General features: G+C 49.0%; 6 protein-coding genes across 10 annotated transcripts; 3 read left to right on the top strand and 3 right to left on the bottom strand.

The window, feature by feature from the left end:
* Nucleotides 1–466: 466 nt before the first annotated feature.
* LOC132258924 (hamartin) lies at nucleotides 467–5389 on the bottom strand. Of its 2 annotated transcripts, none has more exons than XM_059756475.1 (5): nucleotides 5119–5389; nucleotides 4450–4703; nucleotides 1880–4384; nucleotides 1694–1820; nucleotides 467–1635 (listed from the first exon to the last, which is right to left on the bottom strand). In XM_059756475.1, exons 1-5 carry the CDS (start codon nucleotides 5213–5215, stop codon nucleotides 1433–1435), a joined length of 3186 nt encoding a protein of 1061 aa, XP_059612458.1. In that variant the 5' UTR covers nucleotides 5216–5389; the 3' UTR covers nucleotides 467–1432. The 2 variants fall into 2 exon arrangements, with proteins under 2 accessions (XP_059612458.1, XP_059612459.1); XM_059756476.1 differs by lacking the exon at nucleotides 5119–5389 and adding an exon at nucleotides 4786–4847.
* Nucleotides 5390–5432: 43 nt separating this feature from the next.
* On the bottom strand, nucleotides 5433–7314 carry LOC132258925 (glutamyl-tRNA(Gln) amidotransferase subunit B, mitochondrial). The gene is made up of 4 exons (XM_059756478.1): nucleotides 7106–7314; nucleotides 6074–7043; nucleotides 5878–6014; nucleotides 5433–5820 (listed from the first exon to the last, which is right to left on the bottom strand). The coding sequence occupies exons 1-4, from the start codon at nucleotides 7201–7203 to the stop codon at nucleotides 5481–5483; spliced, it is 1545 nt and encodes a 514-aa protein (XP_059612461.1). The 5' UTR covers nucleotides 7204–7314; the 3' UTR covers nucleotides 5433–5480.
* A 22-nt stretch (nucleotides 7315–7336) lies between these two features.
* LOC132258926 (protein farnesyltransferase subunit beta) lies at nucleotides 7337–8942 on the top strand. The gene is made up of 3 exons (XM_059756479.1): nucleotides 7337–7485; nucleotides 7560–8385; nucleotides 8444–8942. Exons 1-3 carry the CDS (start codon nucleotides 7393–7395, stop codon nucleotides 8812–8814), a joined length of 1290 nt encoding a protein of 429 aa, XP_059612462.1. The 5' UTR covers nucleotides 7337–7392; the 3' UTR covers nucleotides 8815–8942.
* A 101-nt stretch (nucleotides 8943–9043) lies between these two features.
* LOC132257487 (protein max) lies at nucleotides 9044–10966 on the top strand. 4 transcript variants are annotated; one of them, XM_059754410.1, is made up of 5 exons: nucleotides 9044–9245; nucleotides 9352–9420; nucleotides 9652–9759; nucleotides 9962–10085; nucleotides 10149–10966. In XM_059754410.1, the coding sequence occupies exons 1-5, from the start codon at nucleotides 9147–9149 to the stop codon at nucleotides 10337–10339; spliced, it is 591 nt and encodes a 196-aa protein (XP_059610393.1). In that variant the 5' UTR covers nucleotides 9044–9146; the 3' UTR covers nucleotides 10340–10966. The 4 variants fall into 4 exon arrangements, with proteins under 4 accessions (XP_059610393.1, XP_059610392.1, XP_059610395.1 ...); XM_059754409.1 differs by having other exon boundaries at nucleotides 9947–10085; XM_059754412.1 differs by lacking the exon at nucleotides 9352–9420.
* Nucleotides 10967–11097: 131 nt separating this feature from the next.
* LOC132258599 (uncharacterized) lies at nucleotides 11098–13720 on the top strand. Its single transcript, XM_059755973.1, has 2 exons — nucleotides 11098–11314; nucleotides 11375–13720. The coding sequence occupies exons 1-2, from the start codon at nucleotides 11204–11206 to the stop codon at nucleotides 13685–13687; spliced, it is 2424 nt and encodes an 807-aa protein (XP_059611956.1). The 5' UTR covers nucleotides 11098–11203; the 3' UTR covers nucleotides 13688–13720.
* LOC132258607 (thioredoxin domain-containing protein 17-like) lies at nucleotides 13713–14410 on the bottom strand. The gene is made up of 3 exons (XM_059755985.1): nucleotides 14308–14410; nucleotides 13974–14215; nucleotides 13713–13911 (listed from the first exon to the last, which is right to left on the bottom strand). Exons 2-3 carry the CDS (start codon nucleotides 14195–14197, stop codon nucleotides 13758–13760), a joined length of 378 nt encoding a protein of 125 aa, XP_059611968.1. The 5' UTR covers nucleotides 14198–14215; nucleotides 14308–14410; the 3' UTR covers nucleotides 13713–13757.
* Nucleotides 14411–14557: the final 147 nt, after the last annotated feature.

Below are 14557 nucleotides of genomic sequence, written 5' to 3'. Positions count from 1 at the left end.
ATAATTTGCCAATGAAGGAGGTGCTCGCGATGGGTGAGCAAAAAGAGATTCCCGGGTGGTTTCCTGTGCCTGGACACGGTGATAAAATCCCTCGCTCGGCATCCACTGATCGCCATTGTGCCGGGAGAGCCTCTTTTCTCGTTTTGATGGGCGCTAATAAAAGCGGCGAGTCCGTAGCGTAAAATTCTCACCTCTTCTCTTGATCGCATTTCTGAGGACGGGGGCCCGAGGAGATCATCAAACGGCAGCGCTCCTCGCCAGTTTGTAAACAAATAACAAGTCGTAAAATGATGAGATTCCTTTCTCTTCGTTTCCCATGCTCGTTCATGTCTGTATTGCCCTTCTTTTGTCCCTTTTTTCACATTCTCTCCCCCGTGCAGATTCTACAAAGTTTCAGCATTTTTACTCATTTTTCCAATTCAGGTGAGTCACACTAAAGTGACACGATGATACAAAACTCACAACATCTTGTTATATTTTTTTCTCTTTAATTCATGGGATTATTCATTTACTTCATCGCCTTCAGTATTTTCTCTCAGCTTTTTTTCCCACTCTTTCTCTCTCCCTTTCTTCTCAATTTTATCATGAAATAATGTGTATATAACAATTTAATAGAGCTTTTCTCGCATATATAAAATAATTTCCACAGCGTGTGGTTATGCATGTTAATTTTGTTGAATAAATCTCCAAAGGACCAAAATAGGGAGAAAATGCTGAGCAATTATTCAAAAACCTTTGTTAAAAATTTTTCACATTGTTAATTTCAATATAGTAAAATAGAAATATAATAATTTTAGTTCTTCATATAAGGCACATCAACTCAATCGTAATTTTTCCATTTCACTCCTTCCTCCCTAAAATAGGGGCAATTACAAAAGAAAAAAAAATTGGGGGAGGAAGTAAAATAAAAATTGCTCAGCACTTTGCATTGATGGACAGAGAAAGAGTTATTGTGAATAAACAAATTGGATGGTAGAGTTGATGAAGAGATGCGAAAAGTGACGAAAACTACCGCAATACTTTGAGGGTTAACTGCGAATGCTCTTTTGCACTCTCTATACTTTTTTCTCTCCTCCGGCTGCGCCTTTGTGAAGATGAATGAAAGATTTCTTTGCCTTCTTTTCTCTACCTCACCACGAAGAGTGGCTCCACAGAGGAATCTTCATCTCTTCGTCAAAATATGCAGCAATTTCGTGTGTCTTTTTGCTCCCATGTCATCACATTTCAAGAACATTTACACAGGCGTTTCTTCATCTCTCTAGCATTTAAGCGCGCACATTTTTTTTGCTCTTCGGCGTCATTAGCGCAAAAATTCCTATACAAATATATATATATGCTCATGAATTTTCTCTCCTTCAATGCCTCTCACCCGCAGAACTCTCCCTCCGGAGGGATCAGAAGGACAGAGCAGAGTGTGAATTGTCCTCCCTCATCATTTGCTTGGATGCCATGAAGTGCTGGAACTTGTCGTCGGATTGCCCTCGTCCGGCTGGTTGTTAATCGCCGATGATGAGGGATTGACCAAGCTCTGCAGATCCCGAATTTCAGCCATGGATCGAAGGCTCGCGGACACGCCGTCACTAGATGCCAAGGAAATTGAGAGCGGCGAAGCATGATCCAGAGATCCAACCATGTCTACAAAGAAGAGTCCGTGAGTATTTGTCCATTTTCTGCTCACCACTTCAATTCTTACCAGTTTTGTCAGATTCAGGAGATTGAGCAATCATGCCAGAGTTAGCTGGACTCTTGTATAACTCCAGCATTTGCTCCTCCATCCTTGCAATAACAGCCTTCAGAGCGTTATATTTCTGCTCTTGGGCCTGTGAAAAAAATCACTCATCAGCACACAATTTCGCTTTAATCACACTCATTCACTTACCTCAAATCTCTCTTCAAATTCCTCCTTGACAGTCTTGAGGAGCTTCTTCTGCTCCGTCATAATCTCATCCCGTCCAGTCAAATTGGCCTCCAATTCTGCCAATCTAGCCTTTGTCCTCTCCAATTGTGATGACTTTTGCTCATACGCCGTCTTCAGCTCAGCACACTGCACCTCAAATGTATTCTTCATGTCCTCTATCTCCTTGTCGCGATTCCTCAGACTTGACAATTCGCTCAGCTTGTCGCGACATTTCGCTTGAATTTCACCCATCATGAGGATCTCCTTTTGCATCTGCATACACTCATCGCGATACTGACTGCCCAGATCCGCATGATACTCCACCTGCTGCATCTCATTCTTCAGGTCCATAAGTTCCCCACGCACAGATCCAACCATCGAATCGGCCTCCTGGCGCTGACGTGTCTCCTCCACAACGCGATTCTCCAGCGACTCAATTCGCTGGCGCAATTGCTTGTTCTCCTCCACCTCCTTGTTGTACTTCAGCTTCCAGGTGTTGCAGTCTTTCATGAGGTCCTGCTCCCGCTTATTGAAATCCTGGCGGGAGCTCTTGAATGTCGCTTGGAGGAGTGTGTAGTCGTTTGCCAGCTGCGCAATCTGTCTCCTCAGTGTCTCGTTCTGCAACTCCAAAGCCAAGTTGCTACGGTTCCGTCCGAGTAAACGACGATTGCGCTCCGCGTGCACCTCGCGACGGTGACGTTCGTACTGAAGCTGAAGCGTCAGCAACTGAATTTGCTCTCTGTACGCCGCCACCTGATCCTTGGCATCCATGGCGTGCTTCCTGCTAATGGAGAGCTCAATATAGCGGTCCAGCATGGCATAAGGCGACTGCACTATTGAATCCGCGGCATTATTCTCCTGGGTCTGCTTGATTTTGTTAGTCTCACTCAGCAGATTGATGAACAGATGCTCGTACGCGAGTGGCCATTGCTCGATGGTTTGTGTGTCCCTGTCCATCCTCTCGACAATCTCCATCCTTCCCAATTCTCGCAGTGGCTTTCGAGCAATGGGTTGCTGGCGATAGTGAGACGCTGCCTCCTTAGTAGCCACGGATAAATCCTCTCCATTCTGCTGAGGTGGCTTCACAGCCGCCGCTTCAGCACGCCTGACATCTGGCCACGATCGAGAACGCTTCATCACACGAGCCCCTGCACCAATTCCACCGACTGCCACGTCTGCTGGACTCGTTCCTGCACTGAAGCACTGGCTGGTGTCACCAAGACAATGACTATGCATTCGCCAGCGATTGAACTTGCGCGCAAAGTCCAGCATAGAGCGAGAATTGGGGATGTGAAGACCACCAGCACTGCACGGAGATCCCTCGGCAGCATCGTAATCCTCACAGTCGAGGGGAAATGTGGCATCGTTGGACTGACTGTAGTTCTCCTTGTTGTCCAGTGTCTGATTCACATCGATTGTCTGATCGTTGCTTGGAATATCACCTTCATAGCTCACGGGCGGTGATTTCAGATTATCCACGGAGGGATTCAGCAGTGGACTGCCGGGAATGCTTGCATGTGGCGACTCAATGGACGCCGTTCTTGCCACATCTGCATGATCTTGCACGAGTCTCTCGAACTTGGACGCTTTCAGAGACGGCTCAGGGAAGCGGAACGGCGACACGTCCTTCTTCATCGGCGATGACGGCTGAGATCCAGTAGCTCCGTACATGGCACGGACCACCGACGAGTTGGTGGGTAGCGGACAGAAGGTCTTCATGTTGTCCTTCAGCGGAGTCGTCTCCGGAGTGGCCTCCACGGCCGCCTCTGGCGGCGACGCCCCGCCGACAGAGAGAATCTGCTGACTCGAAGGCAGCGTGGGTGTGGCCATGGGCACAGAGGAGAAGTGTCCAGGCGTTGGGGTGTGTGGCACAGAAGTCGCACTGGATGGCGGAGTGGCCAGCACCACCTGACTCGGCGTCCAGACACTCTCGTACTGGTTCCCTCGCACAATGCCAGTGATTTTATGCTCCGCCGGCAGTATTAGGTCGCCCGCTTCGATGGGACGCGGCGGCAGATTGTGACTGCACTCCGACTGTCCCTTCCCCAGCGAGTCCAGTGTCAGATTGGCACACTCCACGACCACATCGTGGGGCTCCATGGTGCGCCACCGTTTGGTGTTGGTCTCAGTCTCTCGGTTCTCCGTCACCAGCATGGGGTGCATCTTGACTGTCTCCAGCAGAGGTTTGATCGTGTGCGTGAATATGGCCGACTTCTCCTTGTTGCCGCTGTACTCGTGCTGGAGGAAGCTGATGAAGTTGCACGGAAACATGCCGTACAGGCGGTGGAAGAAGTCATAGAAGCCGAACTGCAGGTGCACCAGGTGGTCCTCGGGTGGCCTGCTTTGGTTCTGACTACTCCACGACGCCAGGTGGCTGAACACATCAAAGAGGTCCGGCAGGGACTCCTTCATCTGGTATGGGATCATGGGCAGAAGAGTGATGACACACAGCAGAGCGCTGAACACAGGAACAATGTCCATCTCCGTCTGGAAGGAGGTGTGAAATGTATTATTCTGAAGATGGCAATAAACAAATAGCAAATTCTGCTTACTTTCAGTAATTTCAGCAAATCCTTCCAGAGCGGATGAGCAGTCACTCGGAAGAGCCACGTCGGATGACGAGGGATGATGAGACTGAGGAGTGTGAGTGCCGACACTTTGTCCGATGCCCTGAGATGCTCGGCGATGCGATCGAAGATGAACTTGTCGTGCGGTGACTGCACCTTCACCAGGATCTCCACGATGCGAATGGAGCTGGTCTGGCAGAAGTAGTCCACCATCCCGTGCGCGAGCCATGGATCCTTTGCTGAAATTCATCAACGGAGGTCTCTCAGAAATAATTCTTTATGTGGCCTTGATGGAGTGAATATTTGGAATACGACATTTACTGACTGAGCTGACGATATCCAAAAGCAATGAATTCCATTGATATCACTGAATATAGCGTATTTCAAGGAAAGTGGACAAAGATGGGAAAAGCAACGAATCCGTTCGGAAGTTGTCCGGTGAGCTGAAACCCAGGAAAAAAGCCCGGAAGCCGGACGGAAAGATACTGAGGCTGAGAGTGAGGTTAGACCATTTGACAGCTGATTCTTCTTTGGATATATCGATATATGGATGTGAGTGGGGAGAAAAGTCTTTGTTCCCCGACCACTCTGCCCAGGCTGATTCCCAGGGCCCAGCTAACGGGAGGCGACCCAGGGAGACATGCCTCAACTTACTCTGGCTGAAGCTCTCGATGAGCTTCTTTTTGTTTTCCTCCACCTCCTTCAGATCGCTGGACTCGAGAGCATTGAACATCTTGGCCACCACATCCATCCTGCTGCAGCGCGTCCTGCGGTCTCTCGCAGCCAAATACGAGTATCAAAGGGTTCCTCTGACCACAGGCACTCTATTGGCATACGTTTTCACACCAACAGCACTCTCCACCGACTCTTACACGGTCATTTTTCACAACCACCCCCTTTTCAATCACACTCGCTATCTCTCCGCCTCGATTCCGGAGACGCCAGCGCCTCTGGCGGACCACTTCTGACCACTCGTTCAAACGCCAACGGATATTGTCGCATGATTTTCTATATTCTTATTTCAACATTTTCTTCAATTTTTCCGCCACCAGAGACATATTGGCCCTGTTTTCGCTCTTCTTGGCCACTTCTCCCACTATCGCGTAGAACACCTTGGTTTTCCCAGCACGAAAGGCGGCTACGAGTTTGGGATTCGCAGCCAAGGTTTCTTCGCAAAGCGCCTCGATCTCCTTCTCGTCAGAGATTTGCTTCCAATTATTAGCTTCGGCCACTCTATTGGGACACTCATGGGGCTTTTCAAATAATTCCTGGAGAATGAGGCGAAGCATTTGAAGATTCACTTCACCTTCGTGAAGCATAGTAATCAAATCTCCGAGAGATTTTGACGGTATTGCACTGAAATGAAGGAATAGTGTCAGAAGTGGAAGAATTAATTAGAATTTGCCACCTCACCATTCTTCTATGAGCATCTTGTTCTTGTTGAAAATCGTCAAGAGTTCATTTGTAAGGATATTAGCAATTATTTTCGATGGAAGATCATTTTTTTCATTGGATATCTCAAAAAAGAGCCTCAAAAGATTGTCTTCATTCTGCAAAGAAATCCGTAATAGAGTGCTTTTCTTTACATCCTTCTTCTTGAAGTACATACCACTAAGATTATAGCAGTTTCCGAAGGTAAAGAGAGATCTTTGGTGAGTTTTTCACGCGTTTCTTCGGGTAACTCTGGGAGATTTTGCTGGAAATTCTCCTCAGTAAGCCTCAAAGGCGGTAGATTTGGTTCTGGCATGAATCGATAGTCTTGGAGGACTTCTTTATCCCTCATGGCAACAGTGGTCTTTGAAGATGCATCCCAGGAACGAGTCTCATTGTGAATTCTTCCTCCATTCTCGAGGATTTCAATTTGCCTGGCTATTTCATATGTTATGGCATGAGCTACGCCTCTCACCGATCCAATATTCTTGATTTCCGTTCTCGTGCCCAAAGCAGTACCTTCCTCGTGGACAGAAACATTGGCGTCGACTCGCAAGGCTCCCTCTTCCATCTTGCAAGAGCATGTCTTCAGGCGGGTGAGAATGAGAATGAGCTCCTTCACCAGCGCCGCAGCCTCTTCGCCATCACTAAGGTCAGGATCAAAGACAAACTCCATGAGAGGCGCTCCTGCTCGATTTAGATCCACTAAGCTCTGTCCAGCAAACTCGTCGTGCAGCGATTTCCCACTGTCTTGTTCCAACTGAAGTTGATGCAGTCGCACAGTCTTCTTGTACGGTTTTTTGGTGACGCCTGGCACGAAAACCGGGAAAGTCAGCTGTCCATTGCGAGCCAGCGGAGCTCTTTGCTGAGTTATTTGATATCCAGCGGGCAAATCCGCATAAAAGTAGTGCTTCCTGTCAAACATGGAGACTCTATTGATGTCACAAGCTAGCGCCAGGGCTGTAGAGACTCCTGCCTGGACACAGGCCTTGTTGAGGACCGGCAAAGTGCCCGGAATAGCAGCATCAAAGAGGGAAACATTTGCATTTACAGGAGCAGCAAATTCCACCTGAGCCCCTGAGAACAATTTCGATTCGGAGTCTATCTGGGCGTGAATCTCCAATCCAACAACGCTCTTCCACTTCAATCTGTGGCCAAAAAGAAAATTAGGATCTTGCGTAAAAATTCGTCGACTTTCTAATTTACTCACTTGCTTTTGGGAAGAGGCTTCGTAGAGAAATTCACTCTTTCTCTCCTTCTCAGGAAACATAAGCTTCTTCTACCGCCACTCCAGATGTTAATCATCATCTCTCTGGGCTGATTTTCTCTGGAATTTGAGAATATATCACTTTTGTTTTGGTTTTTCTTCTGGGATAAATATACCCCCACTCCGCCGCATTACAACTGTTATACGCGGGACATGTGACAGTCATAATTTGTGTGGTTATGTGAGACTTTGCGGAAAGGAATCTCGGTCACGAAAAAACCGTCCAGAAAATGGAAAATTCAGTAAGAATACGTGATTTTCGCAGGCTGAAGAACTACAAATATGACACCCAAAGTGTGGAGACAATTACATCGGATGAACAGGTGGGTTTAGTCAAGTATTCGCGCAACATTCCTGATGTTTTCATTATTCATTCTTCCGGGATCATTCTTATTAGATTGCCACAGAACGGCTGGTGGCTGCCCACTTCGATAGGTTTGCAGAATATGCGGCCATCGATCCGGATTTACCTCTGTTGCATCGCGAGAATCACATAGCATATTTGGAGAAGTGTCTCCGGGGGCTTCCTGAAGGCTACTGCAGCCTCGACAGCAGTCGCCCGTGGCTGGTGTACTGGATTCTCAACTCAGCTGCTCTCCTCAATCACCGATTCACCGACAGTCAGCTGCAGCGGACCGTGGAGTTCCTGAAGAAGTGTCAGAGTCCAATTGGGGGATTCGCTGGTGGTCCAGGGCAGTATCCTCACTTGGCCCCCACGTATGCTGCTGTGAATGCCTTATCCATCATCGGGACCGCGAGTGCCTTCGAAGCAATTGACCGGGAGGCTCTTGTGCGCTTCCTGCGAGCCATCAGAGAGCCAAATGGCGCATTTCGAATGCACATTGACGGAGAGCTGGACGTGAGGGGGGCGTATTGCGCCATAGCGGCCGCCAAATTGTCTGCAATTCCCGCAGAGGAGTTTAATTCGGTGTTTTCTGGCACGGCCGAGTGGATTGCTAGCTGCCAGACGTACGAGGGCGGCTTTGGCGGAGCTCCAGATCTCGAGGCTCACGGTGGATACTCTTTCTGTGCGGCTGCAGCTCTTGCTTTGCTCGGCAAGCCGGAAGTCTGCGATCTCAAGGCACTTCTGCGATGGACAGTGAACCGACAAATGGTTTACGAAGGCGGTTTTCAGGGCAGGACGAACAAACTCGTTGACTCATGTTATTCCTTTTGGCAAGGATCTCTCGTGGTGATTGTACAGACTTTGATGGCTAGTGCTGGTGAGTCTAGTGCGCTAGGAAATTTGATTACTTTTAATGTTTGTGAATTCCTTTGCAGATCCTTTCGCAAAAACACCCACAACTCGTCCAATGTTCTACAGCGAAGCTCTGCAGGAGTATATTTTAATCTGCTGCCAAAGACCCAGTGGGGGATTTATTGATAAGCCCGGCAAGTCTGCGGATGTTTACCACACTTGCTACGCTCTCAGCGGACTCTCAATTGCTCAGCATGCGGGATTCAATCTCGAGCCGGCTGTTATTGGCTACGGATCCAATGAATTGCTTCCCACACATCCTGTCCACAATGTCCCTCCGTCGGCGGTCAATGCGAGCTACTCATACTGCTCGCGAAAGAAGGGAAAGTCTCCCTCGGTGGCCACCACGGAGATTGAGGATATCTGGGATGATGACTCGGAACGGGATTATTGAATCCGGGAGACTCTAGACTTGAGGCATTTTTTAGATAGTTTGTTAACGTGCTTTTACCATCCTCGACCATTAGGTGTCCCTTGGGGATTTCCAGTAACTTGATTTCAATAAATTAATTGGCTCCGAAGAGGGAAGGCAGCATTTGAATTTTCCCTTTCGTAACAATCGTCGTCGCGTGGTTGTCCCAAAAGAGCGGGATTTTCGCAGCCCGCAGATGGCGTTGCATGCGCACGCGTTTTTTGACATTTACATTTTAGGTCCGTGGTGGCTCGTCAGAGAGGATTGCAGTGTTGATATTTTCGTGAGAAAAGTGGTGTGAAAAATCAGCTTGAATGAAATACTACGAGGAGAGCGCTTCCGCGAAGAACAGGGCTCAGGATAAGTACGACGCGATGAGCGATGATGACCGGGATATTGACATTGAGAGCGATGTAAGTTTGGGTATATAGCCAACGGGTGGGCCATATACACACAAAGAAAAGGCCACCCGATCGGTGGCAGAGCGTATTTTCAAGGGCACATTTGGCATCATTGCAGGAAGACAACGACTCCGATGGCACTCGTCATCAGCAGAGGAACTCTGTAAATAGCCAGTACTGCTCTCAGGTGAGCCGTAGGGTTGGCTGTGCGGGGGGAAAATTGCCGGAAAAGTCCACTCGAGTAGAGTTCATCGCCATTTTGTAGCTGTTTTTGCACTCGCGTGCGGCCCTCTTTCGCGGCGGTCGCAATCACGTGAAGATGGCCGTTACAAAGTGATTTTCCCCCCAAATTCCACCTCAAACCCCCCATTTTTGGCTCTTTTCTCACGCGCACCGTCGCATTCTCTTTTCCTTGCAGGCCGAGAAGCGGGCTCACCACAATGCGCTGGAGAGGAAGAGGCGAGATCACATCAAAGATAGCTTCACATCCCTGCGAGACTCCGTGCCATCGCTTCAGGGGGAGAAGGTGAGCATTTCTTGTAATTTTCTCAGTAAAAATCTCTTCCTGATTCGGGCGGAGTTGCTTGGCATATAGTTAGCTTTGGAGCTTAGAAAGCCTTGAACTTGAGAACTGGTTTAGGAAGAGGCAGAATTAATAACAAGCTCACAAAAGACTTGTTCGTCTTAAGAGCATTTATTGAATAAATTCTAAGTCTAAACCTTTGCAGGCGAGCCGTGCGCAGATCCTGAAGAAGGCCGCCGAGTACATTCAGTTCATGCGACGAAAGAATCACTCCCACCATCAGGACATTGAGGATCTCAAGAAGCAGAACAACGTTCTGGAAGCACAGAGTGAGTCCAAATTCCCAATGTTTCTCTCCACCGCCCCAACTAACGTGCGCCCTTGTCTTGCAGTTCGACAGCTGGAGCGCGCCCGGGCCAATGGGGCCACATTCAATGGCTCCGAGTCCGGCGAGATGAACCTCAACGTGAACAATTCCAAAGCGGACAGCTCTCGCGGTTCAGAGAGCAGTTCGGATGCGGAGGAGAGCAACTTGAGTGCCCGTCGCAACAAGAAGCTCAAGACGAGCGGCTCCTTCGCTTGAAAGTCCAACTCTCTCTTCGATCATACATTTTTATTTCATGTGTCCATTCTTGTATAATGGGGGTGCGCGGGAGGGATTTCGTGGCCTAACCAGGTGCCAGAGAGCCACCTCGGCCCGGCTGTCGCGCGGGTGGGTGGGGCGAACGTACAAGGACTGATTCACTGATCCCCAAACAGATAGGAATCCGCTTCACTTTTCAACCCCGCCTTTCAGAGACAACCGTGAATTTCTTTTTCTCAATCTCCCCCACTCAGCGCATTGCTCTTTAGGATTTAAGTGTTATTTTTCGCTCATTTTACTGAGTTTTCGTCTTTAATGTGAAATAATTGTTATATTTTCTTCCGAAATTACTTTACGTGAATTATAATATTCTCGATCATCCTTATTTTCTACATAAAACAAACTAATGTTTTAGAATTCTCACATACTGCTGGAGTATTTTCAAGTGATTATAGAGTTTTTTGCGAGTACAAGACAAGAAAACTGATGGGAAACAGGAATAATCACGAAGTTGAAAGGAAATATTTGCATTAGAAGTAGTAATTGAAGTTATTTTACGTTCTATTGTAAATCCTCTATGGAAAATACAAAATTCCAATAGAAATATACTTCAATGTATAGAAAAGACAGATGTTTTGATTGTGTGAATGTAAATTTATTAAATTCCGCACAAAAATCGTTTGCATTTGCATAAATTTTCAATACACGGCGAACGCGGCGAAGTGTCGGCCAAATTCGCCGTGAAATGGAAAATTTGGCCGACAGAAGGCAGTTGGCGTGCCGATTCAAAATGGTGTATTGTTTTCTCTGTGAAGAGGCTTGATTTTTCGCGAAATATTACGTGTAATTGATGAGTAAAGGAAAATGTTTGTGAACAATATCGAGGACAAGGATACCCTGCACACGGCAGTGATGAAGGAGCTCCGTGAAAATGGGATAAAGTACCAAAAACCGAAGAAGCGTCAGATGGGTCAGGTTAGAGACGACGAGATGAGTTGTTTGGGGGCGCTTTTCACCCTTTCTGTGTCATTGCAGGACAAGAGTGGCGGCAGGCGGATATTCCATACACCACTGCATCTTCTCGAGTTGACCGAGGTGTTCCTGGTGAATGGGAGCGTCGTGCAAGTGCCCCACTTTGTTTCCGATGCGTGCCAGTGGATTCTCGACCAAGTCACCACGGAGGGACTCTTCCGGAAGGCAGGCTCCACTGCCCGACAGAAGAGCATGAGAAGCATGCTGGAGAGTGGAAAGTTCCTGGACAAATCTCACCACGTCATCGATGTGGCCAACTTGCTGAAGAGCTTCTTCAGAGACCTTCCTGAAGCACTGCTGCCCACGGGCGTCATTCAGGATTCAATGCTACGGTGTCTCTTCACTGCCAATCAACTCAACACACTTCTTCTGACGTGTCTTCTCTTGCCACCACTCACCCTGAATGTCCTGGCCTTCTTCATGCAGTTCCTGCACACCGTGTCGCTTCACAGTGACCAGAATCGCATGACGATTGAGAATCTGGCCATCATCTTTGCGCCTAGTCTTATGCCACTACCGGAAATGTATCCCACACGCCTCAATAACTACGTGAAGATCATAGAGATGTTGATTGCGAACTCGGACAAGATTGGGATCGTGCCGGAGCGGCTTCTCAGCAAGAATTCCAGCCGCGATGTGGCTGAGAAGGAGGAGAAGAAGCGCAAGAAGCGACGCAGTGGCTCACTGACGAGAGTCTTTCATGGACTGAAGAAGATTGTGGGTGTCAGGGGATCCACTGATGATCTGGACAAGAGTCCGGAGATGCCGGGCGCCACTCCGTGCCTCACAAAGTCCTCGAAGAAGCGCAAGGCGGAGCAGAGTGGAATGAGTGCGAAGAAAAAGAAGCAGATCATGGCGCTTCTGCCCAACGGGAGTCTCCTGCCCAGCACGCCGATGCTGGTGAAGGAGAGCAAGAAGCTCCGTTTGAGTTTCGGCAGTTCACGGCGAATCTCAAAGTTTCCCGGCGTGGAGCCGCCGGAAACCATCACTGAGAGTCACATTGAGCTGCCACAAATGGAGAGACGCTGGAGTGTGGTGGGAACGCCCATCAAGAAGGCGAACTCCCCGGAATTTGACGGAGATGCGACGAAGTACTTTTCTCCCGTAGTCTCTCTGCCTTGTCTCACATTCTCAGAATCCAGTCTCAAGGACATGGGCGTGAGCACTGATCTGGGAGTTGACGGGATGACAGAGGAGGACAAAGACTACGTGAAGATATCCAAGAGCGAATATCAGGCTCTCAATGAGAGAGTTGCTGCCATTGAGGCGAGGATCAGTCAGGAATTCTCACTTCCCACGACTGTGGAAACACTGCCAGCGGATCCTGAACTCGTACAGGATGTCTATGAGCAGACCTTGGAGGAGGCGGAGTCAATTAGTCAGCCGGGCACTGAGGAACTGGCTCGCCGGCTCAGTCGCGATCTCAAAATTCGTCGTAGTGGTGACAGGAGGATTTTCCGGTCGCCGAGCGCCAGGAAAATTGGGACAATTCGCCGTCGCTCTCGTGAATCATCGGCAAAGCTGATAAGGACAAAGTCCTGGCATGTGGGCGCAAGTGCCGAATCAAAGGTGGACTTCTCATTCTACCCCAAGACTTCCCTCAAGCGCGGTCGTCCTAACACCCTCCAGACTGGACTGCGTCAGCCGAGCCCGGTGCCCAAGAATCCCGAGCAGGAAGACCAGGAGATTTGGACAAGTGCCGAAGACTTCTTCGTCACTCAGCCGCCTCAGGCGACGGACGAGGAGAAGATTGTGTTCATCACGGAGAAGCGCAAGGAGGTGAATCCCTTTGACACTCCACAAGCGGCGGAGCGCCGCCAGAGCCTGAGATCGGCCACAAAGACTGATGATGCCATGAGTCCCAGATTCAAGACCAAAATCACCGTCTCGGAAGCCACACCGATGCTTCCACCACGTGGAATGCCGCCCAAGAGGACGCCGCGATTCCCCAAAACACCTTTCGAGCAGCATCAGCAGCTGCCGCCCACGGGCAGAGCCTCGATTGCGCGTCTTAGGAGCCAGAACGCGGGCATGGTGGCGGCCAAGGCGAAGCTGTTCGATGGCCTGGTCGATGAGAGGGAGAATGCAACGCCAAAGAGGGGGCGCTGTCCCAGGGCCCAGCGGCTTCAAGTAGCCGAGGAGAGCAAGACGTTCCTCAAGCCGCCAGTCATTCGCCCGCCCCTGATGGAAAACACGCCGAGGCGCATCGTCAAGGTCTCTCAGCGACTGCACAGCCCCAATACGCCCATGAAGGCGTTCCGTGCCAACTCTCGCTCCCCGCGAGTGCCAAGGAATTATCGCTCTCCTCGCCACTAAGTCCGACACAACAAACTTAATAATCTTATCTTGTATAATTTGCTCACGAATAAAGAGCCCATATTCTGTATTAATCATCAGTGAGGAACATCTCGAGAAGATCCTCCTTGGAGATCTGCTCCACGCCCTCGAGGCGCTGCGGGCACTTCCAGCGGATGAAGGAAGGCAGAACTGAGAGATGAGTGTTCTTATCAGTTCTGAAGGGGCACTTGGGATCTTTCCAGCTGCAAAGAGACAATCCTTATCAGTTCACCAAACACTTGTCTATAATTTACAGCCCACTCACAATGGCCGGTCGCCAACGTCTACGTAGATGAAGTAGGACTTCTCCGGAGCCAAGCTGAGCCCTTGCCGGACATGGGGCTCAGCGTCATTGCAGTCCGGGCACCAGCTGACCCCATCAACTTTACTCCCCGAGAAATAAACATTCACATTCTCTCCTTTAGCGTCCAACTTGCTCATGTACTCGATGAAATTTTCGTAGCCCTGGAGCTTCACTTCGATCACCATTTCGCCAAGGGGAATTTTCTTTACGAATCGTTGAGGAAAAACGGGAAAATTAAACTTTCCGGCCACCAGCACAGGCAAACGCCAGCAAACGCTTTTTAGAAGCCACTCACCGATTCAAGCGCCACCCAGTGTGCAATGTAGTCGCCATCAAATTGTCAACAAGCAAAGCCAGAAAAAGAAAAGCCTCGGAAATTTTCTTCTAATCCCTCGTAGAGTAGTTTTACTTGGAAAAGTTGTGTTGTAAAGTGAGCAGCAGCGCATGGGAAATAGTAAATACCTGAAAGTTACATGAAAAACTCCCATTCCATTGAGATTTTGTGTGTTGAAGCAAAAGCGACGCTTTTGAGGTTATTGGGCTGA

Source organism: Phlebotomus argentipes, unplaced genomic scaffold, assembly GCF_947086385.1.
Source record: "Phlebotomus argentipes unplaced genomic scaffold, Phlebotomus argentipes genome assembly scaffold_4, whole genome shotgun sequence".
Lineage (NCBI taxonomy): Eukaryota > Metazoa > Arthropoda > Insecta > Diptera > Psychodidae > Phlebotomus > Phlebotomus argentipes.
The sequence above is the reverse complement of the archived record's forward strand: the minus strand, read 5'-3'. Positions and strand labels throughout refer to the sequence as shown.